We start from the raw sequence: 27,838 nt of genomic DNA, 5'->3' as shown, positions 1-27,838 counted from the left end.
CAGTAATTGTCTTGTCCTCCTTCCTTAAAAAACAAAAAATAACATACCTAAATCACCTCGTGGTCACTGCAGAGACTGGTTGATCGGTATCGTTTCAATGGCAAATCAAGGAGCGAAAAAACGAAAAGAAGAAAATGCTCGTCACATGAAGAACCTCCTCCGCCTCATCATCGTCTCCAATGTAACCTTAATAATCCATCCACTGTACAAATTTGAAATTTTGTATTAGTTTTCGTGATTTCTTTTGGTTTGCAAATTTTTTGTCGCAGGTGATTTATTTAGCGATAAGGATCGGAGTATTCTACTCCAGCTTCACGTGGAAGCATTGGGCAGGATTGATTTTGACTTCGGTTGCTTATGTTATTCCATATCAGCAGCTCTCCGTAATGGCAAAGCCTGCTTACACTGAAGGTGGGGAGCTTCTCGATGGCGGGTTTGATATGAGTACTGGAGGGATTTGTGGGTATGTGATTTTTTTGTTGTTATTTTTTTTTATGGTTCTTGGTTCGCAATTGATGTGGCATGACATTGATTTAAAAAGTTCATACTTTCTTAATTTGAAGAATTGTATTTGAGTATTGATTTTGATATCAAATTGTGATGACTAAGAGTGGGAAATTTGAGGATTCGGTGAATTTTAACTTTTGAGCTGTTTGTCTTAGACTCGGTAATTTTGTTTTTCAGACGATGAAATGATATGCATATACCCCTTCTTGAGTAATAAGCTGCATCCAGTTTGAATTCTTGCTAGAATGTATTGAATTTGTTGCAGGATTAATTGTCACACTGGAAATGTGGGTAAATGCTGCCAGGAAATTACACCGAAGCGATGCCGACCACGATGATAATATGGTACCCAAAAAATTGCAGAATAAAATAACCAACAAGAACACAAAAATTTACGTGGTTCACCCAAAATAGGCTACGTCCACGGAGCTACTACAGATTTTTTATAACAGGAGAAATATTACAACAAGTGTACACAATGATACACTAAATATCTCACAATCTCAACCCGAGTATAACCGAGAAAATATTTTTTCCAACTCACACAAGAGAACAAAAAAAAAAAAACTCTCTTTTTTCTCTCTCTATATTTTATAAAGTTTAAAAGCTTCTGATTAGGATGATCTTACAATACGAATTATGCACGTATTTATAGGTGAATTCTTCCGTGTGAACAAAGGAAAATCGTTTTCCTTTTCTGCCGGCACAAACCAATCAAATTTGATACGTTTAGCATATCAAATTTGACACGTTTAACATTTAATATAGTGACCCCACTTTACCTAACATTTCTCTCACTTGAAGACTTGATTTCAATCATGTCTTCACACCATCATTGCAGCAGCTCATACATCTCCTTTTATACTTGCAGTCCAACTGAAGTTCAACTTCAGTTTGTCCATGGCTACCGTCTTCGTGAGCATATCGGCTGGATTTTTACTTCCGGGAATCTTCTCCAGCATCAAGACTCCATCTTCCAGCACTGATCTGATAAAATGATACCTAACCTGTATATGCTTTGTCTTAGCATGATAAATATGATTTTTTGCTAAATGAATAGCACTCTGACTGTCACTGTGTAATGTGCTATCTTCAAGCTTCTGACCCAATTCTTCCAGAAAGGATTTCAACCATTCATCTCCTTGCTAGCTTCTGTTACAGCAACGTACTCAACCTCAGTAGTTGAAAGCGCAACTATCTTTTGCAGTTTAGACACCCAGCTTACGACCTACCACTTAATGTGAACACATACCCAGTAGTACTTTTTCTGCCATCTAGGTCACCACCCATGTCGGCATCGACAAAACCTTATAAGCCCAAATTTGTCTTTCTGAAGAATAAAGATAAACTAGCAGTACCTATCAAATACCTCAGAATCCATTTAACTGCTTCTGCTGTTTTCCTGGATTACTCATAAACCTGCTCACAACTCCCACTGCATGTGCTAAGTCAGGCATGTACCAAAATTGACACACAATCTGATCTCGGTGGGACAGCTCGATGATGAAGGCCACAATGTGACCTTCGGTGATGGTTCCTGGAAAGTGAACAAAGGGGCCATAATGGTTGCTCGAGGAAGAAAACTGGAACACTGTATATGACTTCCAGTTGCAGAGACACATTAGCAGCTGTGGATGCTGGAGCCAATTCAAATCTATGGCATTATAGACTTGGACATATGAGTGAGAAGAGAATGAAGATGTTGGTGTCAAAAGGAAAACTACCAGAATTAAAGACTGTTGAACACCAACTATGTGAAAGCTGTATCTTTGGAAACCAGAAGAATGTGAGCTTTTCAAAAGGCGGTAGAGAACCAAAAGTAGCAAAGTTGGAGCTGGTTCATACTGATGTATGGGGACCATCTCCTGTGACGTCCCTTGGAGGCTCGAGATAAATGTTAGGTAAAGTGGTGACACTATATTAAATGTTAAACGTACAAATTTGATATGCTAAACGTATCAAATTTGATTGGTTTGTGTCGGCAGAAAAGGAAAACGATTTCTTTTGTTCACACGGGAGAATTCACCTATAAATACGTGCATAATTCGTATTGTAAGATCATCCCAATCAGAAGCTTTTAAGCTTTATAAAATAAAGAGAGAGTTAGAGAAAATATTTTCTCGGTTATACTCGGGTTGGGAGTGTAAGATATTTAGTGCATCATTGTGTACACTTGTTGTAATATTTCTCCTGTTATAAAAGATCTGCAGTAGCTCCGTGGACGTAGCCTATTTTGGGTGAAGCACATAAATCTTTGTGTTCTTGTTGGTTATTTATTCCGCAATTTTTTGGGTACTATATTATCATCGTGGTCGACATCGCTTCGGTGTAATTTCCAAACAACTGGTACCAGAGACTTGTTGTCAAAATTCTTAAGAATTCTGAGTATGCTCTGTGGTTGCAGTTTTGTCTGATCTTCCACATCAGAAAAGATTTTTTAGATTTTTTGCTAAGGCTAGAGAAGTGATGGTCGGAGATGATGGATCGGGACCTGGTATCAATAAGTTCGACGGAACAGATTTTCGTTCTGGTGGTTACATATAAGAGATTATCTGTACAGTAAGAAACTGCATCAACCTCTATCAGGAAAAGATGGAGGATGATGATTGGGAGCTCCTTGACCGACACGTGTTATGTGTGATACGATTGACCCTAACGAAGAATGTGGCACATAACGTGGCGGAAGCACAAACCACAGAAGAGATGATGTCCATTTTATCGGACATGTACGAAAAGCCATCATCAAACAACAAAGTACATTTCATGAAAAAGTTATTCAACTTGAAAATGGGAGAAGTTGCTTCGGTGGCTAAACACATCAATGAATTCAACATGATTGTTTCTCAGCTAACATCGGTTGAAAAAAGTTTTGATTATGAGATTTGTGCACTTATCCTTTTGGCGTCTTTACCAAATAATTGGGAACCAATGTGGACAGCGGTTAGCAACTATGTTGGAAAAATAAAACTACAATTCAATGATGTTAGAGACAAATTCTTGCCGAAGAAGTTCGCAGGATGGATTCGGGTGAAGGAACATCATCGAGATCTGCTCTAAATCTCGAGAACATAGGAAGGGGCAGGAGTGGCGAAAAGAGTTCTAACTGATAGCGCGGTAGGTCCAAGTCAAGAAATGGAAAAGACAAAAGCAACTTTGAAAAGAATTTGAAGTGCTGGAGGTGTGGTGAAACTGGTAACTTGAAAAAGAACTGCAAATCAACGAAAAATAATGCAAATGCTGTCACTGAGGAAATACACGATGCTATTATCCATGGAAAGCCCGGTTGATTCTTGGGTTATGGACTTGGGAGCTTCGTTTCATACCACTGGTGATCGCGATATATTTGATGATTACATTGCTGGTGATTATGGAAAAGTTTTCCGGACTGATGGAAAACTCTTGGAAATTGTGGGTATACGGATGAAGATGTCAAATGGATCTGTCTGGAAAAATCAACAAAACCTTTAGCAACGTCTTTTATACAAAAATTATGAAATTTATAGTATAATGATGCTAGTAGAGTTAACAAATTGATTGTTATAAAGCTCATATGCTGTCGTGAGATTTTTATTGGCCTTTTTATATTTATCATCTAATAGCTAATTAAATGGTATAAAATGTCCTTTTTGGGTTCATTCATAGGAGATAAAGATAAGGATCACCATACGGTTTTCACCCTTTCGGTTGGTATCTTGGTTTTGTTAATATTTGTTTTTATTTGAAATTTTTCATTAGTTTATGTTTATTTCTGATCTTCAATAGGAATGGTTACTGCTATTGTTTTAAATTTGAAGTACCCTGGTTCATTCATGCTCACAGTGATTGTTTTTGTGTGTATATTTTAGATTTCATCTTGTTTCCTCTGGTGATGCAAAAGTATATAGCTGCTGGTGAAAAAATGTTGTTTCAAATGTAAGAAGTTATTTTACAATTCATTTACATAGTGGGTTTGTTGTTGGTTATGTGTTCCATAACCTCAAGTTTTGAATAACACCATTCTACTTGAGAGTGATGATTCAAGCTTAGTCGATACCTTTTCTTCTGATCTGGTAAGGAAATGCATGCCTGTTGATAGAATAAGGCCATATATGGTTTACTTCTGCAGCATGGGTGTCAATGGATTTAATAATGCATTTTCTTCTATTCATGTTTCGGGCACAATGTCTTCTCATATTGAGTGATATTTATTTCCATTACAACTCTCAATACTTCAGGCTGTCCATGTATAAGATGACATAACATAGTTAGGAAGCTTTGACTTATCTTTACTAACATTGCTTCTTGACTTATTCTCCGTACTTGGAAGTGGGGTGGAGGTGCAGAATGGGTGGTTGTATTCTGAAGTGATGTTAATTTGATGTTTGAAGCTTGTTGGTTTGATATGTTTTAAACTCTCCCCCTAGTGAATGTTTGAAAGATTCCTATTTTGCTCAATAAGATTGATGTGGCACTGACAAATTCGAATTGTTGAAGCAAAATGAAATGAAGTGATACGATTCGGATGAAATGGAAGAGCAGGGTCGGGTGCTCCACCGGATCAAATCATAAATTTATAGTGTTGTTTAGGAAATTGAACAAGGTAAATGGCTTCCACTGTGACCTGCAAACAATAAGAGGAACTCGTGAATGGGCGCCGGAGGGGTGTCCGGCGTGACCACTCCGATGCTTAAGTCAGCAGGGTTGTCAAGGAAGAAAACTTGAGTAAAAATGTGTGAATGCTTGCGAATGAAGAGATTCTCGACCTCTGTAAATGACAATTATACCTGTTATTTATAGGAGGGGAAGCTAGGGTTACCTTGATGCGCGTGCTCACCTACTACTCGTACCCTCGGACGTTGACGGCCTGTCGGGTCCCTTTCTTCCCGATAGCTTCGTGGGTACTCCAAGGATAAGGGACGTTGACTGCATGTCCAGTCCCTTTCTTCTCAATATTTTCGGGGATACGTTCAGGCTAAAGACGTTGACTTCCCGCCCAGTCGCTTTCTTCCCTATAACCTATGAGATCCTCTAAGTAAGTTACTCGGGTATTGAGCCCTTGGCTTTAGCAGGAAAGCCCGGTCCCTAGCTGCCCGGGAGGTAAGTAAATACCCGGTTATGCATGAAGTGTCCAGTCGGGTAGGTAATAATCGCCCTCTTGGTTTCTATACGGGCTACCCAATGAAACTTCCCGGGTCATCCATGACCCGGGCCCTTATAGGGGTATCACCACCCATCCCTAAAATAGTCGGGCTAGAGTCTCACTCGCTGTCCCGATTGGTGCGAAATAATTCATGGTGTATGATAGCATCGGAGCCTTCAAATATCCCGTAGAGGAGATGTCACGCCTGGATGATTTGTCTCCCGGACCCGAATGAATTGTTATCCAGCCTCCCTGAATTTCGCATTCGTTACAATGAGATGCACCCAAAATTAATTCCTACTAGAAAACGCTCCACATCTCGAGAAATGGATAAGTCTGACACCTCGACAGCTGTGCACGCCTTTTCACCTCCCAGCACAATTTCCAAAACTTATCTCAACCGTTCAGGCATCTTGAAGATCAACGGTCATTATTACTTTGTTCTTATCATAAATAGTGCCTTACCGATCCGCCATCATACCAGCAAAGTGTTGTTAGAAAGATATAATGGCAGGTGCTAGCGATCCCAGCGTCCCCGATCTGGCGGAAGAGTTCATGAATGCGTCTGCGGAGAGACAAAAGACGGAAATAGAAGAGGAGGTCTTTCACAAGATTCTTGCCTTCTGGGAGGCACTGCAGGAATTACAACTTCTCTACTACTGTGGTGAGGCTAATACTCCCCGGCTACTGGCGAAATTGGAGAAGTATCGGGAGTACCTACATATTTCTGAGTTGGGGGATCCTTTTGAAGAGGATCACATGTACGAACTGATGCTCCGTAAAGAGAGGAACACCCTCAACGATATCACTGACACCAAGAGCTACGAAGGAAGGGCTACACGAGAAGTGAGACGTTGGATGTATTTGTGGAAAGCCTTCGTAGAGGAGGCATATTTCGATGTAATCCAAAATAATTTCTTTAAATAAAATTATTATCCGAGTTTACTGTCTTTGTACTATTTTATCTGATGCATATCTCACGGGCTGCACAACTTAAATGACAAGATTAACTAATAATAAGTAACAACCGGAGACGTGAGGATTTCGTATTTCTACCAAAAAGGATGCCCGAGCTCCGCATCTCTCGGGTTTCGGAGGGAATACCGGGGCCCATCCTTCTCAAGTCTTATCGAAAAGACCTAGGGATGCGACACCTCGGGCGTAGAAAACGTTGATTCGTACTGATTAGTGCATTAATGACACACGTCTATTCCACCCAACTATCGCCATTGTTTATCATCTTGAGAAGGATTATTTAGGATACCTTAATATGTTCGATTCAAGTATATCCGCCGGGCTTAAAAGTAGCATGCCGGGGCGTCGTATCTCCCGGGCTTGCCATAATATGCCGGGGCCATCGAACCGCCCGGTCTCAAGAGAAAATGCCGGGGCCTTAAACCTCCCGGACTTAATACAAATGTTACCCCCCTTACCTGGATGTCCCGATTGTTATGATGACAGGTGTCAGCCTGGAGACGCTTCGTATTTCGGGAAATGAATAAGTTTGACACCTCGATAATCGCGTATGTCCTTTCTTCTTCTGACGACTAGTGCCTTAGTACCTCGATATTCGTAACAATCTCTTCGCCTACCTCAATAATAAATGCTTCGTGCTTATAAATACAGGAAGGCAATGGGAGGTAAGAAATAACATCTTCGACATGGCACGTTCGAGCGAATCTACGGTCTGCAGTGGCATATACGTCCCAGCGCCCAATACCCTACATCCTCATATGGAAGATCTGAGGAGGACCATTGAGGAGTTGGTCCTGTCGAAGGTGATGTCCACTTGGCATAAGATTCAAGATCTTAATGCCACCTCCAGGAGGGTTTGGCCTTCACTCGGGCACAAAGAGCGGTGGCGATGAGGTATAAACGGGAGCTCGAAGTGAACCATGTTGCAGAGCTAGCTACTGATGAAGTCCTGCTTCATGCGATGCTGCTGAAGGAAGGGCGTCAACTGGAAAAGATTTCATCCTCTGAGTCCTTCAACATCGCCCAGTCTCCTGAACTAACCCACTGGATCCACGAGTGGCAGGATGTCGTAGGTGTATTAATAATTGGTGCTAGGCATGAGCGATTCCTTTATGAATAAAATCTGTTTATTTGTTTCATTTTCTTCTTCGCACGTTAATCAATGATGAACCGAATATAATTCGTAAATCTGCGATTGGATCATCTAGAACAAAAATCTCACCTTCTTTAAATAAAGTATTAGAGCTCTGTTTGGAATAAAATGCCGGGGCTTTAAACCTTCCGGGCTTAAAGTAAAAATGCCGGGGCCTTAAACCTCCCGGGCTTAAAGTAAAAATGCCGGGGCCTTAAACCTCCCGGGCTTAAAGTAAAAATGACACTTCGTACCCCTAGGTGATTGACGCAGGGTTAAAATGATATGGGCCCTACTGAACAACCGCCACAGTCGATTCGCATTCCGAGTAGATAAGCCATCATGACGCCTCGCTCTGCGTAGCCGTCCTTTCATTCTGCCCGTTGTGATTTCTGGGGCGCATCAAGACCGCACACGTGTTTTCAGTCGACGGTCCAGATCGTCCTTCATCCCTTATATATAGCAACCCCTAGGGTTTTCCAAAAATCACTTTCTCGAAAATTACTCTCAAATCATCCCTCTCGGCGAAGCCCTTGCAAATTCTTTACTCGCAGTTTTCAGGCGCTCCAAGTTTTCCCATTCCGACGATCTTCCACCGCCCTTGTAAGTTTTCTCTTTTTATCATGTCTAATTCCACTTCTTCCACTTCTGGTGCTAACGTACGAGGTTCACCGGAATACGAATCCACTGCCTTCCGTTCTGATTCCTCTCCTTCCCCTACTTCTCGTCGCCCTTCTACCCAAACTGTCCCGAAACCTATAAGCTTAAAACCCCAACCTTCTTCGAGACCTTCTAAACCTTCTCCTTCGGGCATATCCCGGATCCCCAAAAAAGATAAGGGTAAGGGTAAAGCCCGGGTACCTGCCCAACCTTCAGCCGACCTCCCAGAGATTCCCTGGTTTTCTTCTCTGCCAAGCTCCTTGCGTCCAGGAGCAGAGGAAGAACTTCGAACCCTGGGGGTCATTCCTTCTTCCTACCCTATTCTCATACCCAAGTCCTCTGACCGGGCTGATCAACCCCCCTCGGGTTATATTACTTTCTTCCGGGACCAGCTTCGAAATGGTCTCCGATTTCCTATTCCCTTATTTTATATCGAGGTTACCAAATTCTTTGGTGTACCTCTTAATCAATTCCATCCCAATTCTTTCCGGATTATGGCTTCGGTTTTTGTCCTCTTCCGAATGCATGACCTGGTAATAAATTCCAAAGTTCTTCATTACTTTTTTATTTGTAGATTAGGTGATAATGCTTTTTCCCTTTCCGCTCGGCTTAATGCCCGCTTCCTTGATGATATCCCCTCCTCTCAAAAGGGATGGAAAGGCAGATATTTTTTTATCAAACTCCCGGCTAGTCTCGATTGTCCGACTGGCTTCATTCCTTCTCTTCCTCGTCAGCCAGAGCTTCCCCAAGCATATAAATTTGAGGAGTTTTATATCCGAAGCCTAGCCTTGGTGGGGGGTCAAAAGTTTTCTTCCTCCACCCTTATAACCCAAGAGCATCTGGTCACCTATCACCTAAGTAACCGGGCTGAAGATCCGATTGACCGAGTAGTCGACGAAGTTGCTGGCTCGAGCCTTCAGCCCGGTAATTCTCATTTACCTGTTATGCCATCGTCTCCTTTATTGATATTTGCACGTGGATTCTAACCTCCTTTGCTTTATATGCAGATTTAATGGAGGAGGCTTTTGCTAGGAAATGGGCAGCCGAAAAGGCAGCCAAGGAAAGGAGGATGGCGGCTCGGAAGGCTGCAGCCGAAAAAAGGCTGAGGAGGTGGCAGCTCGGACAAAGAAGGCGGCCCGGGTAGAAGTTGAACAGAAGAGAGCGGCGCCTGACTCTCGGGAAGACGAAGAGGACCTCCTGCCCTTCCGCCAGAGACAAAAAAGAGTTACGACCATCCCGGTTTTGACTCTTAGCGAAGATGACCAAGTGGGAGACCGGGCTTTCTCCCAAGCGAATCAAGCATTTTCTCTTTCGCATACTGATCAGGCGCCCCTCCAGAAGCCTTCCCAGGAGCTTCTTCCAGAATCTATCCAAGGGCCCTTGCCAGGGCCCCTCCTCTCTTCGCAGCCCAGCGGGTCTGTCTTTTTCACCGAAGGAGCCTCCCGGGTCGGGGCAGACCTCCTTAAGCAAATGCTCCTTCCTACTGACCAGGCCTTCCTGAAGAGCATGCCGCCGACCCCTCGATGCCTAGATGGCTTGAACAAGCTTCTGGCTGTAAGCTTTTTTCTTCCCTTCTTTCTCTTTTTTTTTTTTTTTTTTTTATTACCTTGTCAACCCTGCCTTCTCTTTGAAAAATAGGGTGCACATATGTTAATGTCAGCCTATGAAGAGGTGTCCTCCTTAGCCAACCACCAGGCCCCCCAACTCCAGGTCTTCCAAGAAACGCACGAGCTTATTCAAGCGGAGCTTGCTCAGTTGAGGGAATTTCATTCAGAGACGGTGGCAACCCTTCGGGGTTCTGTGGGGTCTGCCCAGGCGGAGCTGGCCAAAGCCCGGGAGGAACTGAATGAAAGTCATATCAGGGAGGAAACTCTTCACAGGCATCAATCAATTCTTGATCGTAAGAACGCCTCCCTGATGGATGCCGTAGAAGAACAAATGTCCCGGGCTGAAAAAGCGGAGAAGGCCCTAGCCGAGTCTGAGCGCCAGAAAGAGCAACTGCGGACTTCCTTCCTGGAATCCTCAGAATTCAAGGTGGCCGTGGAGGATCGAGCCTATCCTTTCTTTAAGACCGGCTTCAACAGATGTCTTCAACAATTCCAGGAAGCCGGGCTTATCCCCAAGGACAGGGCCAACTTTCCAGACTTCGGGCTAGCCATTGCGTCCCTTGCAGGAGCTGGGGTGAAAGATAAGGAAGAAGAATCCGGAGAGGAGGAAGAAGGGGAGGAGCCTGTAGAGGAGGAAGGAGAAGAAAAAGAGCGGCCGACGGAGGAGGAAAAAGAGCCGGGCACCGGCCCTGTTGATATAGAGTAGGATTGTAATTTCTTTCTTATTTTCAAGTTTATTTCCTGTTTTTCGGGCCTCTTAGTAATGCAATATTTTCTGTCCCCTTAACCTTCTTTGCAATTTTCATAAAAGCTGAGCATCTGATCTTAACATGAATAGGATATTCCTGCTTTAATAATTCTTAGAGATTTTCCAAGTGTTGAGAACTTCACTGAGATAGAAAACCCAGGCATCGGTCTTCTGTTTTTTAACTGATTATTTGTGATGTAACTATCTGAAATTCACAAAAATTTAAACCGGGGAACAGGTTCTGGGACCTTGGAATAGTCGAGGTGCGGAGCCCCGAGCCAGGGTGTAATGCCCTGGGCTTATGTAGAGCTAAGGTACGGAACCTTAGGCCGGGGAACAGGTCCCGGGACTTTGGAATGGTCGAGGTACGGAGCCCCGAGCCAGGGAGTAGTACCCTGGGCTTATGTAGAGCTAAGGTACGGAACCTTAGGCCGGGGAACAGGTCTCGGGACTTCGGAATGGTCGAGGTACGGAGCCCCGAGCCAGGGAGTAGTACCCTGGGCTTATGTAGAGCTAAGGTACGGAACCTTAGGCCGGGGAATAGGTCCCGGGACTTTGGAATGGTCGAGGTACGGAGCCCCGAGCCAGGGAGTAGTACCCTGGGCTTATGTAGAGCTAAGGTACGGAACCTTAGGCCGGGGAACAGGTCCCGGGACTTTGGAATGGTCGAGGTACGGAGCCCCGAGCCAGGGAGTAGTACCCTGGGCTTATGTAGAGCTAAGGTACGGAACCTTAGGCCGGGGAACAGGTCCCGGGACTTTGGAATGGTCGAGGTACGGAGCCCCGAGCCAGGGAGTAGTACCCTGGGCTTATGTAGAGCTAAGGTACGGAACCTTAGGCCGGGGAACAGGTCCCGGGACTTTGGAATGGTCGAGGTACGGAGCCCCGAGCCAGGGAGTAGTACCCTGGGCTTATGTAGAGCTAAGGTACGGAACCTTAGGCCGGGGAACAGGTCCCGGGACTTTGGAATGGTCGAGGTACGGAGCCCCGAGCCAGGGAGTAGTACCCTGGGCTTATGTCTCCTCATTTTTCCGCATTATCACTTATAGTAGGCAAAAGTATGAGGAAAGCGATCCTTTATTATTTCTTCAAAGTGAAAATTACATCTATACATTGGCTAAGCATAATATTTCTTCAAATGAAGTACATTCCAAGGTCTCTTAAGAAGTTTCCCCTAAGCATCTTCCAGGTAAAAAGATCCTGAACTAACTCTCCTAATGATTTTGTAAGGCCCCTCCCATCGAGCTTCGAGCTTGCCCACGTCCCCAGCTGGATTAACCTTCTTCATAACCAAGTCCCCTATCTGCAAATCTCGAACTCGGACCCTTTCGTTGTAGGATTTCATGACCCGGTTCCGATATGCTTCCATTCGGATCATGGCTTGATCCCTCTTTTCTTCTAATAGATTCAGTTCCAATGCACGGCTATCCTCATTGTTGCTCGGGTAAGATTCTACCCGGGCAGATGTTTGACCGATCTCAACAGGAAGGATGGCCTCAGATCCATATACCAGGCTGAACGGAGTTTCTTGAGTAGGTGCCCGGGGAGTAGTCCTGTATGCCCATAGTACACTAGACAATTCTTCTACCCAGTCCTTTCATTTGCCTTGTAGTCTGGTCTTTAAAGCCTGCACAATGATTCTGTTTACAACTTCTGTCTGCCCATTGGCCTGAGGGTACGCAACAGAAGTGAAGGACTGGGTGATCTTCATTTCCCGGCACCAAGATGTTATTTCCTTTCCTTGAAACTGTCTCCCATTATCCGAGATCAATCGCCGGGGTATGCCGAAGTGACATACTATATTCTTCCATAAGAATTTTAAAACCTCTTGTTCGGTGATTTTAGCCAAGGGCTCGGCTTCCACCCACTTAGAGAAATAATCCACAGCCACCAACAAGAATTTTTTATGAGCCCGAGCAACCGGAAATGGACCGACTATATCCATACCCCATTGATCAAAAGGACAAGATGCCCAAATAGGCTTCAGAGGGGTGGCTGGGCTGTGTTGAAAGTTTGAATGATGCTGACAGCCTTCACAAGTCCGGACCACTTGAGCCGAATCATGGTGAAGAGTCGGCCACCAGAACCCGGCTAGCATCGCTTTCCGAGCTAAAGATGTTCCCCCAAATGCTCACCACAGCATCCTTCATGAATTTCTTGAAGAACATAAATCACTTCCTTCCCGCTCAAACACTTCAATAATGGTCCCTGGAATGATCTCCGGTATAAGATATTATTTAAGAGAACAAACCTGGGGGCTTGTCTTTTTATTTTCTGTGCTCGAGCTTTCTCCTCGGGCAATTCATTGTCCCGGATGAATTTGATCAGAGGGGTCATCCAAGAATCCTCGGGTATTGTCAACATTTCCTCTTCTTCAATAGTTAAAACTACTCGGGAAACAAACAAAACCTCCCGGGTGCTGTCTTCCGACAAAGAAGCAGCCATTTTTGCTAGGGCATCAGCCTCTCCATTTTCTTCTCGGGGTATCTGTTCGATGCTCCAATCCACAAATACGACTGCCTGGGCTTTGATGAGATGCAAATATTTGAGCATTTTGTCGTCCTTGACCTCATACACGCCCTTGATCTGTTGAGTAATCAACTGTGAATCGGAATACAATATAATCATGGCCGCTCCAATTTCTCGGGCAGCTCGGATGCCGGCTAGAACAGCCTCATATTCTGCTTCATTATTTGTTACCCGGGAATCAATTTTGACTGCCAATTTAATCTTCTCTCCCGATGGGGAGATTATCACGACTCCGACTCCACATCCAACCAGGCAAGAAGCCCCATCTACAAACACCCTCCATCTCTCTTCCTCAGCAGGTTGAATCATCTCAGATAGGAAATCGGATAAAGCCTGTGCTTTTATGGCCACCCGGGGCTTATACTCAATATCGTATTCCCCCAATTCCACATTCCATTTGATCATCCGCCCGGATACTTCAGAGTGAGTCATAATTCTTCCAAGCGGGCTGTTAGTAAGAACGATAATAGGATGTGATAGAAAATAAGGCCGCAATTTCCGAGCAGTCACAACTAAAGCCAGGGCCATCTTCTCCACTTCACTATACCGCAGCTCGGGACCTCTTAGAGCGTGACTGACATAATAGACAGGCTTTTGATCCGAACCTTCTTCCTTTATTAAGACAGAGCTGACAGCATATTCAGTAGTGGATAAATAGACAAACAACTTATCCCCGGGCTCAGGCTTTACCAGAACTGGGAGCTCAGCCAGATGCTTTTTAAGATCTTGGAAAGCCTGCTCGCACTTGTCATCCCATCCGAACTTTTGGGCTTTTCTGAGAACCTGAAAGAAAAGATAACTTCTGTGGGCTGACCAAGATATAAACCGAGATAGAGAGGCAATCCTCCCGGTCAGCTTCTGCACTTATTTGACAGATCGGGGGGAAGGAATACATAAGACGGACTTCACTTTTTCTTGGTTGACCTCGATTCCCCGCTCTGTCACTATAAAGCCCAAGAACTTACCACTCTTGACTCCGAAAATACATTTAGCAGGATTGAGCTTGACTCCATAAGATGTCAAAGTGGTAAAGGTTTCTTCCAAATCAGCAATAAAATCCATCACCTCCTTTGACTTTCCCAGAATATCATCCACATAAACCTCCAGATTCCTTCCCAGCTGCTTCTCAAAGACTTTATCCATTAAACGCTGATATGTGGCCCCTGCATTTTTTAACCCGAAAGGCATCACAACATAACAAAATGTACCTCCCGAGGTGATAAAGCTGGCCTTTTCTTGATCATTTTTTGCCAAAGGAATTTGATGATATCCCTGATAGGCATCCATGAAACTGAGCAGTTCGAAGCCTGAGGTGGAATCCACCAACTGATCAATCCGGGGCAATGGGTAATGATCTTTTGGACAGGCTTTATTGAGGTCCCGGAAATCAACACACATCCTCCATTTCCCGGCGGCTTTGGGTACCAGCACCACATTCGAGAGCCAGGTAGGAAATTGTATCTCCCGGATGTGGCCGGCTTGCAGCAACTCCTTCACCTGTTCATCAATAACTTTGTCTTTCTCGGGACCAAAGTGTCTCTTCTTCTGTTTGATCGGGTGAGCTCCCGGGTGGATATATCGAGGTCTCGGGCCACCCGGATCTGTTGGCCTGGTCCTATCTCCACAGCTTCCTGCTCTTCCTCTGCCACAAAGTGGACTTCTCTTTTCTCCACTCCGCCCTTCCAAATTTCCTCCACCCTGGCTTTCTTCCCTTCCTTTCTCGACTTGCCTTGATCTGCCCGGATACCTTCCACATAACATTTTCGGGAAGAGGGTTGATCTCCACGAACTTCTCCCACCTGGCTTCCCACTGGAAATTTGATCTTTTGATGATAAGTAGATGCTACTGCCCTCAACTCATTCATGGCCGGCCTCCCCAGAATGATATTGTAAGATGATGGGGAGTCCACCACTGTGAAGGTGGTCATGATCGTTTTCTTGATGTCCCGGGAGCTTAGAGTGAGCGGCAGAACAATTTCTCCCTCCGGATAAACCGCATGTCCAGCAAAACCAAAAAGGACAGTCTCCACAACTTCCAACTTAAACCCTTGCAAATCCATCTGCACTAAGGCATCTTTGAAAATCACATTGACTGAACTGCCAGAATCCACAAAGACTCTCAGAATGTCGTAATTGGCCACCCGGGCTTGGATAACCAAAACATCATTGTGGGGCATGTTTATTCTCTTTAGGTCTTCCGGGCCAAAGCTGATCACTGCCTCGTTCCTCCTAGATCCTTCCACCTCCAGACACTCCCGCCTACTTCTTGATTTCCTGGCCCGATTTGAATCCCCATCGGTAGATCCTCCCGATATCATCTTAATCAGCCCAGCAGCAGGGGACGAAGGGCTCCTCTTCTCGGGTTCTGGCTCCCATTTCCTACCCATACCGTTTCTCGGGTTGTTTCTTGAGTCTACTCGAGTATTAGGTACTGGTCCAAGGTGGACCCCTTGACCTCTTGGTGTACTGGTCGTGCCCCTTATTGGTGGGTGGGACATAACTTCTTTTCAAAACTTTACAATTCTCGGTGCTATGCTGACACACACCATGCCTGGTGCAAAATCCATTTTTCTCGGGTTGGGACAGCTGATGACTGGGAACCGGATCCCTACTGCATTCCTGCACTTCTCTTTCACGGTTAATTTTCAGAGGCACATGCGGGGAAAAATGCCCTGGATTACCCCGCCGCGGTCCTCTCTCCTCGGGCTTAGGTGTCCGGTCCCCTCTTTCCTTCCTGATGGCTTCCCTCTTTTGTTTCTGGGCTTCCTCCATGTTGATGTACTTCTCTGCCCGAGACAGCAAATCCTCAAAGTCTTCAGGCACTTTTTTCGTTAATGACTTGAAAAACTCACTCTCTTTTAAGCCTTGAGTGAAGGCAGTAGTTTTTGTCTCTGCAGCACAAGTAGGCACATCCAAAGCCACTTTGTTAAACCTCTTGATATACATCCTCAAACTTTCCTCCAGCCCCTGTCTCACCTCGAACAAACTGAAAGCAGTTTTCTTATACTTCTTACTGCTGCTGAAATGGTGTAAGAAGGTTTTCTGAAAATCCTCAAAGGATTTAATACTCAATGGAGCCAACCCATCAAACCATCTCTGAGCTGAGTCCACCAGCGTAGTCAAAAACACTTTACACTTGATCCTATCGGTGTAACAGTGCAGCATAGCCATATTCTCGAACCTGGCCAAGTGTTCTTCCGGGTCCTCGTTTCCATCATACGCCCTTACTTTAGCGGATTTAAAGTTTCCAGGAAGAGGTTCCCGAATAATTGCCTCGGCAAACGGGCGTCCCTTGACAGACGCTCGAGAAGTTCCACGATTTTCCAGCTGTCCTTCCAAGACTTTCATTTTCTGTTTTAACTCCAACATCTCCTCGACCATCGTTGGTGACTTAGGTCCAGCAGAGGATTCCTCCACTTCTCCCCCCTTCTCCTCCTCCTTCAATTCCTGCTGCTGCTCCTGCTCTTTTTCTGGTTCCTTCTTGAGTGGTATATCATGGTGGGAAGCTTCCCGCCTAGCCATAGCTCTCTCTATGGCTTCATTAATACGCTTATCCAACTCCGCTGGAGTCATAGTAATAAGATCAGGGGGAGCATCCTCTTGTCTTGAATGATTTGCGTCGGCTCCTTGAACCCGGGAATTATTCTGGTTAGTCTTCCTCGTGTGAGCCATATCAACGCCTTAGTCTCAAGTTTCCCACAGACGGCGCCAATGATACGATCCGGATGAAATGGAAGAGCAGGGTCGGGTGCTCCACCGGATCAAATCAAAAATTTATAGTGTTGTTTAGGAAATTGAACAAGGTAAATGGCTTCCACTGTGACCTGCAAACAATAAGAGTGATGATACCAAATCTTTCCTGGGTTCGGTCTGGTGAGCTTGAACTTTAGATCAACAATGTTTGGACCGGGGCGGATGGAACACTACCGGCTTGTATGAAACTAGTAGGTATTGGAAGGTGCCGAGAATTTTTCCGGCATGATCACTCCGATTTTTCGATTGGGTTTTTGTGTCTTTAGAAAAAAGAATGGGAGAATGCCCTCTGAAATAATTCTCAAGAAATCTAGCCACCATATTTTTTCAAGCCAAATCAAGGGCCATGAGATCAAGAAATCTCACAACTTAGGTAGATGGATTTTCGAAATTTGGCAAGGAGAATCGTCTGCATCACAACCAGAAGATAGCTGGGTGTCTGATGGCTCACTGTCAATGGATACACCACTGAGGCCAGGAAACTTGCCAAAAAGCTAAAATGACGTAAATATTCTGTTTAAGAAAAAATCAGGTTCTGCTGTAAAACCATCTGCAAAAACAATAAAACAATCGAAAGATAAACAAAATTCCATTGTTGTAGCAATAAAAGGAAACTTTTTCATCTTAAAGGTTGAACCCAATCAAGTCATAACAGAAAGAGGAAACAAAAGAAAGGAAATAGGTCGGTTTTATTTATCACCTCGGCCCGGGTGTGACTTTCTGGTCGGGAACCCCTCCTCTCATAAAGGTTGGATGAACCGTTATTTTTATGTGGAGTCCGAGCCGTTTCCTTGGTATTGTGATATGACTTGGGCCGAACAGTTAACCCTTAGAGATCCGCCTGCACCTGGACGTGCCATCGATTTGACCAACTTTTTAGCTAGTATCTCGGAGAAATGCTTCGACGTAAAGAGCTTGATCCAGGACGATCTCCTTTGCGAGTTTAAGTTCTGCAAAAAATGAATAGAAGTAGAGGGGGACATAGGTATATTTTCCTCAACCTTTCCCTTTTATACTGAAAAATAATATTATGCTGACTCTATGCTTCTTCCCCATCTTTTCTTCTTCTTCGCTTCTTCTCCCTTCTTCATTTTTTTTTTTTTTTTTTTTTAGACGAAAGAATTATGAAGTCCGCCATGCTTGAGAACATGAGAAGGAGGAGAGGCGAGGCCGGAAATTCTTCGAAATCCTCTACTGCTGAGGCCAAGGGGAAGCAGAAGAAATTGCCCCTTGATTCTGATGAGCAGCCCGTGAAGAAAGTTCTTAGGATCACTACTTCGTCCCCGATCTCCAAAGGCTCTGGGAAGGGGCCCCTCAGTTCTTCAACTGTTCCCGACACCCGCGATTTTGAAGAGGTCAATCGGGAGGCACCCCTCGACCATGGGACTCCTTTCATAGCCCGCCCTTCCGGACCGAAGGCTCTAAACTTTGTTCGGCATTTGGTTTCCTCCGAGGACCTCGCCCTTGTGAAGGCCGCTACTGACCTTCAAGCCATGGAGTCTATGTCTCTTAATTTCATGCAGGTGAATATTTTTGTCTCTTTTGTATTCACGGTTCTTCTTTAACGAAACTTATACATGCACTTGGCAGGCTCTTGTCTGGGGGGGGGGGGGAAGTCACTGATCGGATGGGTGATATGCTCAGCCGACACAGGGAACTTATGAAGAGAATGGAAGATATCCATACCCGGAGTGAGGCAGAGAGAGCTGCTTTCCTTGCCGAGGTCGAAGCCGCCCGAAATCAAGCACAAATCTTTGAGGACAAAGCCGTTTGGGCGGAACAAAGAACCCTTCAGCTTGAGGAAGAACTGCGCCGGAAGGAAAATGAAACCGAGGTCATATGGCGTCAGAAGAAAGAGGAGTTCATCCGCTCTTCGGAATTTGAATCCTTGTGCTCAGACAAAGCTACCTCATACTTCGAGCATGGATTTAATGGGAGCATCGCTCAGCTACGAGCCAACGGGTATTCCGAAGCCGAACACCTTTTTTCCTTCCTAGATATGTTTAGGGCCCTTGAAGACATGCCGGAAGAGGCGGAGAGGGGTGATAGAGAGAGAGTGAAAGCTCAGACACCTTGAAGAAGGAGCCCTTCGGGCGGGATCTTCGCCTTTTACTTATTTGCTTCAAATGTTTATGTTTCTGAATGTTTTCTAGTCATGTTTCCCTATCATCAGTCAATGTTTTGAACCCATGCCTCTAACTTTGATCTACTATTATTGAAATGCTACTAAACAAGTACTTTGTACGAAAGATATGTTGAGAAATCGAATTAGCATATCTTATAAACTTATCGCGAGGTCGGACTTTGTTTTTATTGCCGAGCGCGAGGTCAGGCTTTTAATCGTGCCGAGCGCGAGGTCGGACTTTGCTTTTATAGCCGAGCGCGAGGTCGGGCTTTTAATCGTGCCGATCGCGAGGTCGGACTTTGCTTTCATTGCCGAGCGCGAGGTCGGGCTTTTAATCGTGCCGAACGCGAGGTCGGACTTTGCTTTCATTGCCGAGCGCGAGGTCGGGCTTTTAATCGTGCCGAACGCGAGGTCGGATTTTTAATCGTGCCGATGCGAGGTCGGACTTTCTTTTCGTTGCCGAACGCGAGGTCGGGCTTTGTTTTTGTTGCCGAACGCGAGGTCGGACTTTGAGTGCTAGGCCGGACTTTGCTAGGTGTAAAAATGATATATCAACGTCTAATATTATTCATGATTTTGAAAATAAAGACATAATTCCAATAAAGTGAAGATAAAACTAACATGGTAAATTGAGATTATGACTAAGCATAGTATTTCTTCAAGTGTTGGACGTTCCACGGGCGCTTGGTTTTCTTTCCATCAGCGTCTTCTAAATAGTAAGCTGCAATCCCTGCTTTCCTGATAACTTTATAAGGCCCTTCGTATTTCGGATCCAATTTCCCTCTCTCTCCTTGAAACTGGATTTTCTTCATGACCAGATCCCCTGTTTCGAACGATCGGGGCCGCACCCTTTTGTTATATGCTCGAGCCATCCTCTTCTGATAGGCAGCCATCCGAACAGCTGCTCGGTTTCTCTTTTCCTCTATGAGGTCCAAATCCATGGCCCTTAATTCATCATTATTCAACCCATACCCTATCACCCGAGCACTTTCTAGTCCGATTTCCGCTGGCAAGACGGCCTCAGTACCATATACAAGGTTATAGGGTGTTTCTCCAGTTCCTGTCCGAGCTGTGGTTCGGTAAGCCCACAATACGCTAGGTAATTCATCAACCCACTTTCCTTTGGCAGAGTCCAGACGTGCTTTAAGAGCGTGCACAATGGATCTGTTAGTGACCTCGACCTGTCCATTACTCTGAGGATAAGCCACGGATGTGAATATCTGCTCTATCTTCATCTCTCTGCACCATTCTCGAATTTTGGAGCCGCAGAATTGTCTCCCATTGTCAGATATAAGTCTCCTTGGTATCCCAAACCGACATACCAGGTTCTTCCATAAAAATTTTAAGACCTCTCCCTCAGTAATTTTGGCCAACGGTTCTGCTTCCGCCCACTTAGAGAAATAGTCGACTGCTACCAATAAGAATTTTCTTTGTCCTGTGCTTATGGGAAATGGTCCGACAATGTCTATGCCCCATTGATCAAAAGGACAAGGGGAAATGACTGACCTCATAAGTTCGGCTGGTTGCCATTGTAAATTAGCATGTTTTTGACAATTATGACAGGACCTCACCACCTTTAGCGCATCTTTTTTCATAGTTGGCCAGAAGAAACCTGCCATCAAAGCCTTCCGAGCCAAAGCTACGCTTCCCAGATGGTTACCACAGCATCCTTCATGGACTTCTCGAAGGACATAATCAGCTTCTTCCGGGCCCAAGCATTTCAAGAGAGGTCTAGAAAAAGACCTCTTATACAATGTCCCATCTAAGAGCGTGAAACGGAGTGCTCTCCTTTTGACTTCTCGAGCCCTTTTTGGTTCAGCTGGGACTTTCCCATCACATAAGTATTGTTGAACCTCATACCTCCAATCTTCTTCTATCATCTTTACTTCTCCTGCCTGAAGATGGTAAATTTGAGAGATAAGCTCTTGTCCGACTAGTTCTGACCCCGTGGGATGATCAAGAGAACTGGCCATCTTGGCCAATCTATCCGCTTTCTCGTTCTCAGTTCGAGAAATTTGTTTCAGGATTAACTCGGAGAAGTCCTCCTTAGCTTTTTCAATAGCTTGGGCGTATCTCATCATTTTTTCATTTTTCACCTCAAACTTGCCTTTGCTTTGCTGTATTACCAATTGAGAATCAGAATAGAAGACGGCCCGAGTAACACCCATGCTTCGGGCAGCCCTTAGCCCTACCAAAACTGCTTCGTATTCGGCCTCATTATTGGAGGCCCGGAAGTCCAGCCTCACCGCTACCTCAGTTTCTTCTCCCCAAGGAGATATCATCACGATTCCGACCCCACTCCCTGTTCGACAAGAAGAACCATCTACGAAAATCTTCCATTGTTTCTCCTCCGATACTTGCACAGTCTCCGCCAGAAAGTCTGCTAAAGCCTGGGCTTTAATTGCAGTTCTGGGCTCAAACTTGATATCATATTCACTGAGCTCGGTTACCCACTTAATCAATCTTCCTGAGGTATCTGGATGTGAGACAATCTTCCCCAAGACGCTGTTGGTGAGGACAGTGATAGGATGCGATAGGAAATACGGCCTCAATTTTCTGGCCATGATGACGAGGGCCAATACCAACTTTTCCTGAGTCGTATAATTGAGCTCTGCTCCCTTTAAAGCGTGACTCACAAAATAGACCGGCTGATGAACTGCATCATCTCTTGTATGTTTCGAGGAGAACCCATAGAGGATAGTGCTTGCACCTTTTCTGGATTAGCCTCAATGCCTCTGCGAGTCACCATGTACCCCAAAAACTTCCCCGTCTGAACCCCGAACACACACTTGATAGGGTTCAGCTTCAGCCTGTACTCCCGCAAAGTCTGAAATGTTTCATCCAGATCTGTCACAAACTGATCGACTGCCTTGGACTTGATCAATATATCGTCCACATAGACCTCAACGTTCCTCCCAATCTGCCTTTTGAAGACCTTATCCATAAGCCTTTGATATGTAGCACCGGCATTCTTAACCCGAAGGGCATTACTACATAACAGAATGTTCCTTCGGATGTGATAAAACTGACCTTGCTTCTGTCTTTTTCCGCCAAGGGAACTTGGTGATATCCTTGATATGCATCGAGAAAACAAAGGAGCTCGTGTCCTGCCGTAGAATCGACCAATTGATCTATCCTTGGGAGAGGATAACAGTCTTTAGGGCAGGCCCGGTTTAAGTCGCGGAAATCCACACACATCCGCCATTTTCCAGCCGATTTAGGAACTAAGACCACATTAGATAACCATGTCGGGAAATGGATTTCTTGAATGTGTCCTGCTTTTAATAAATCTTGCACTTGCTCCTTGATGATAGCGTCTTTTTCAGGGCCGAAGTGCCTCTTCTTCTGAATCACAGGTCGGCATTCGTCCAAGACATTCAACTTATGCTCCATCACCTCCCTCCTAACCCCTTGGAGTTCGGACGGAGACCAAGCGAATATATCTTTATTCTTCTCCAAACACTGGACCAATCGTTCTTTCAAGGACTCTTCCAAGGCTCGGGCTATCCTCACGACTCCGGATGGGGGTTTCAGGATAAGCTCCTCATACGTCCTCCGAAGTAACCTCTCCTGCTTCTTCGATTAGATGTAGTTGATCGAATCCCCTGGATTCAGGTCGACTTGGATGTTCAATTTTGGCCGACTTTTGCTCAACCCTTACTTCTTCCACGTAACATTTTCGAGAAATCTTCTGATCTCCCCTAACCTCTCCTACAGCTTCTCCGACAGGGAACTTGATCTTCTGGTGCAGAGCCGAGGCAATTGCCATGAAAGCGGCCATGGCTGGTCTCCCCACAATAGCATTATACGATGAGGGGGCATCAACTATCACAAAGTTGATGACCCGGGTCTTTCTAATATCCCCACTCCCCAGAGAGAGAGGGAGATTGACGACCCCAAGGGGGTTTATTGCATGGCCCGTGAATCCAAACAAAGCCGTGGAGATAGGCTCTACCGTGTATTCGCCCAAGTCCATCTGATCCATCGCTTCTTTAAACAGAACATTGACAGAACTTCCGGAGTCCACAAAGATACGAGCAACCTCATAATTGGCGATCATAGCTCGGATAACCAAAGCATCATTATGTGGGTCGGCCACTCCCTTCATGTCCTCGGTTCCAAAAGAAATTATCGGTCCGGAGCGTGTTTGAGTGCTACTAATCTCCATGTTTTCCAATCTCCGGCTGCTAGCTTTCCTGGCCCGGTTGGAGTCTCCGTCTGTAGGCCCACCCGATATCATATTAATTACCCCGCGAGGGGGTAATTGCTCACGAGGTTCTGCCCTCCGCATATTCGGGTTAGCATTTTGAAAGTTTTCCCTTTGATTCGGAGCCCTCCTCCTTTCAGGATCATTTTCCTCCCGTGTTCTCTTAGGGGGTCGGTATCCACCACCCGTACTGGCTAGAATTGCTTTCATTTCTGGATCTCTCTGGATGATCCGTTCTATTTCTTGATTCAAGTGATGACATTCATCGGTAGTATGACCATAATTCTTGTGAAATTCACAATACCTTTCTGACCTGGGATTACGAGGTCCTCTGTCACTACTCCGAGGTCTTCGAATGAGTTGTCGCTCGTCACACAGCTCCAATGCTCGAGATTTGTTGACTTTCAAAGGTGTGTAAGCAGCGAACTGCCCAAGCAACGTAGGTGGTTCGAAACGCCCGACCCTTGGTACAATGTGGGTGTGTCGAACATCTCGTGTAACCTTGGCTAAGGTCTTTGGTTCACTTCTCCTAGCCATCTGTACTTCTTCCACGTTCATGTATTTCTCGGCTTTGGCCAACAGTTCTTCAAAAGTAGTCGGAGGTTTCTTTACCAATGACTGAAAAAGTCACCACCTCTTAGCCCTTGTGTAAAGGCGCTTATTAGTATGTCCGGAGTAGCTGAGGGAACATCGATGACCATCTTATTAAACCTCTTAACGAAATCTCGTAGGCTTTCTTGTTCTTGTTTAACATTGAATAGACTCAGAGCCGTCAATGGATGCTTTTTGCTGCTAGCAAATTGGTGGAGAAAGGCTCTTCCGAAGTCTTGAAAAGTGCTGATGGTTCCCGGCCGAAGCAAATTGAACCACTGCTGTGATGACCTGACCAAAGTGGTTAAGAAGACCCTACACTTGATCGGGTCTGAGTATTGGTGCAATAAAGCCGCGTTCTCAAATCGGGACAGATGCTCTTCCGGATCTCCCGAGCCGTCGTATTCTCCGACGTTAGGGAATCTGAAATTTTGAGGCAATTCAGCGGCTAATATCTCGTCTGAGAAAGGGATCCCCCGAGCCAGAAGTGGTGGAAGAGGGGGTGCATTCCTTTCTTCTTTAAGGCGTTCCATCTCCTCCCTTAAACTCTGTATCTCTTGCCTTTGGGCTTCATGATCCTGTCCTAGGGGAGGATTGTTGTCTGGTCTCTGTGCCAAGACTTGTTCTACAGTCGTAGTGATCAACCGGACGAGCTCCGCCATGTTGGACGTTGGTTGATTGTCTTCTCCCGATCGACTCCTGGTACTTGCCATCTTATCTCTTTTTTCAATTTCCCACAGAGCTCGGCTATCTCGGCCGAGCCCTGTGCTCGGCCGAGCTGCTCGGCCGAGCTAGTGCTCGGCTATCTCGGCCGAGCCCTGTGCTCGGCCGAGCTGGTGCTCGGCCGAGCTATTGCTCGGCCTAGCCCGGGATAGTGCTCGGCCGAGCCCCGGTGGCCGAGCCAAACCATTGGTATCATGTCCAATTAATCCGGAGCGAGCTCTTGTCAAACACAGATGCTTATATTACGAATCTCAAGCCCATGTAATCTGCCTATATCTTAATAACTTTGTCAAAAATAAAAGGCGTAAATGAGCCTTGAATATGCCAGAATCTCGCCGTGTGATTAGAGGCGATAAGGGATCAGGCCGGAATTTCGCCATGTGATTAGAGGTGGCGAGAGATCCGGCCCTAACTTGCAGTGATTGGAGAAGAGTTTAATTTTATAAGGAAATTTACCTAAAATAGACTTCGGCTCAATATGGTAAGAAGTCCCCTCAACCACTATTAATATCGTGTACATTTTCATGGTGAAGGGCATTCAGGATATAAGACTTTCTTGAGAATTATTTCAGAGGGCATTCTCCCATTCTTTTTTCTAAAGACACAAAAACCCAATCGAAAAATCGGAGTGATCATGCCGGAAAAATTCTCGGCACCTTCCAATACCTACTAGTTTCATACAAGCCGGTAGTGTTCCATCCGCCCCGGTCCAAACATTGTTGATCTAAAGTTCAAGCTCACCAGACCGAACCCAGGAAAGATTTGGTATCATCAAAGAGGAACTCGTGAATGGGCGCCGGAGGGGTGTCCGGCGTGACCACTCCGATGCTTAAGTCAGCAGGGTTGTCAAGGAAGAAAACTTGAGTAAAAATGTGTGAATGCTTGCGAATGAAGAGATTCTCGACCTCTGTAAATGACAATTATACCTGTTATTTATAGGAGGGGAAGCTAGGGTTACCTTGATGCGCGTGCTCACCTACTACTCGTACCCTCGGACGTTGACGGCCTGTCGGGTCCCTTTCTTCCCGATAGCTTCGTGGGTACTCCAAAGATAAGGGACGTTGACTGCATGTCCAGTCCCTTTCTTCTCAATATTTTCGGGGATACGTTCAGGCTAAAGACGTTGACTTCCCGCCCAGTCGCTTTCTTCCCTATAATCTATGAGATCCTCTAAGTAAGTTACTCGGGTATTGAGCCCTTGGCTTTAGCAGGAAAGCCCGGTCCCTAGCTGCTCGGGAGGTAAGTAAATACCCGGTTATGCATGAAGTGTCCAGTCGGGTAGGTAATAATCGCCCTCTTGGTTTCTATACGGGTTACCCAATGAAACTTCCCGGGTCATCCATGACCCGGGCCCTTATAGGGGTATCATGAAGGAAGAACTTTACAATTGTAACATGTTGCGAATTTTGATATATGTGAATGTTACTTGACTAGTTTCTTTCATAGTCTTTTTGTTGCCACGGTATACATATTGCCTACCGTATGCCACATAGATATGTATTATATTCACCACTCACAAATCATTTTCATGAAGAAGAGAACTATAGTCTTACTTTCTGTATTTTTTTTATTGCAGATATTTGCACGATTTGATCTACATTACGTGTTTTGTCCAACTCAGTTCCATCATATCTGAAAAATTTTGGCTAGTATACTTGGTGGTAAGTTATATTCAAAATTCAGATCTTTTTTACCATATCTACCCATGCATTTTTTTCCTTGATATTTATAAATATGATATGATTTTATTGAACAAGTACTTGATATTTGATAAGCACAAAAGGATCCACATGTCAATTTTATCCATTCAACTACTCTGCTATACTGTTTTAGCTGACGTATCTAATTTCCTTGTTAGTTTCGTTGAAAGCCGAATGAACTTGAATGGATTTTCATTTTGTTTTGTAGATTCCAGCATTCGCAGCATATCAACTATTTGGACTTGTCAAAGGGCTCTTGCCTCATGGTTCAGAGGTACTCACCAGTTACAACCCACACTTTCAGTTTTATGTCTTTCATCAATAATAATTCTGCAAAAATTATAAATTTGGTATCATGATTCGCGAATGGTTTTCATTTATCTTGATCAATGGTATAGGGAGATGTTGAAGATGAAAAAACTCGAAAGAAAAGAGAGAAGATGGAAAAGAGGGCTTCAAGGGCCAAACTTGTCAAGACATGGACCAGATAAAACGAAATTCTTCCATCGAAGCATTTGAATATTGGTCCAGACTTATATGAAGTGTATGAAGTGATTTATTGAAGCCGATGCCAACTTATATAAAACTACGACTCATATGACGATGACAACGATACAACAGGTATCTTGTGTCTTATTTTCAGCTGTAGAATGAGTGATTATGAAATATTTGTGCTTTACCAAGACATATTCACGAGCGTCCGGGACTGAGGGTACTAAATATTGAATAGTATTATTTTAAGAAAAAATATATCATGCTGTATTAAATTTAAAAATTCATGGTTGTATCAAAAAGGTATCAATTGATTTATTTACTCGGTAAAATTTCATGCAATTGTTGTCCAAAACAAAAGATATTATTAAATAATGATATAATGTCATTATCTATTAGATACAGAAGTTGAAGTGTTTCACACAATTTTTATTAAACTTGCAGAAGTTCGGCCATTAGTTATATGTTTTCCACATCCATCTTATTAGCATGGTAAAATGATTGTTTTTTAGGTAATTGTTGTTGAAAATATCGCATCAGATAATCAACTTCTCATATATAATATTTCTTTTTATCTTTTGGATCGGATATAGTTTTTAGCATCTAACATGGTATAACCTAGATCATCATGCTTGTCAACTCATCAACTGAAAAGTTGATTTTTGTTGAAGCCCAACATCCTCTGTCAAATCAATCTCACAGACCTGAACTTCTGTTATACTATGTTGGAAAACCAACATGTGAACTGTCTTTTGAAGATGGAACGGGTGATTATGCTCTTCGATCAACTCAGTTACTTTATACTTACTATTTTCAAATGTCACTCCCAATCTTACTTTAGAATTTGTTCGAGTCTCAAGCTGAGGATTGAGTTCAAAGAATCTATTTTGTCTTGTTTACGAACACTCACCTTGCAATTTATATGAAGTTATAAAGTCAGTGTTCTTGTTTTTGTTAAAATAATGCTTCT

At 44.5% G+C, this 27,838-nt stretch overlaps 1 protein-coding gene across 1 annotated transcript; it reads left to right on the top strand.

The window, feature by feature from the left end:
* LOC140805872 (uncharacterized) lies at positions 1–27,190 on the top strand. Its single transcript, XM_073162225.1, has 5 exons — positions 1–181; positions 270–463; positions 26,253–26,337; positions 26,585–26,650; positions 26,775–27,190. Exons 1-5 carry the CDS (start codon positions 98–100, stop codon positions 26,865–26,867), a joined length of 522 nt encoding a protein of 173 aa, XP_073018326.1. The 5' UTR covers positions 1–97; the 3' UTR covers positions 26,868–27,190.
* The last annotated feature ends 648 nt before the right edge of the window (positions 27,191–27,838 follow it).

Source organism: Primulina eburnea, chromosome 11 (assembly GCF_022965805.1).
Source record: "Primulina eburnea isolate SZY01 chromosome 11, ASM2296580v1, whole genome shotgun sequence".
Lineage (NCBI taxonomy): Eukaryota > Viridiplantae > Streptophyta > Magnoliopsida > Lamiales > Gesneriaceae > Primulina > Primulina eburnea.
Note: the sequence above shows the minus strand (reverse complement) of the source record. Positions and strands in the feature narration are given on the sequence as shown.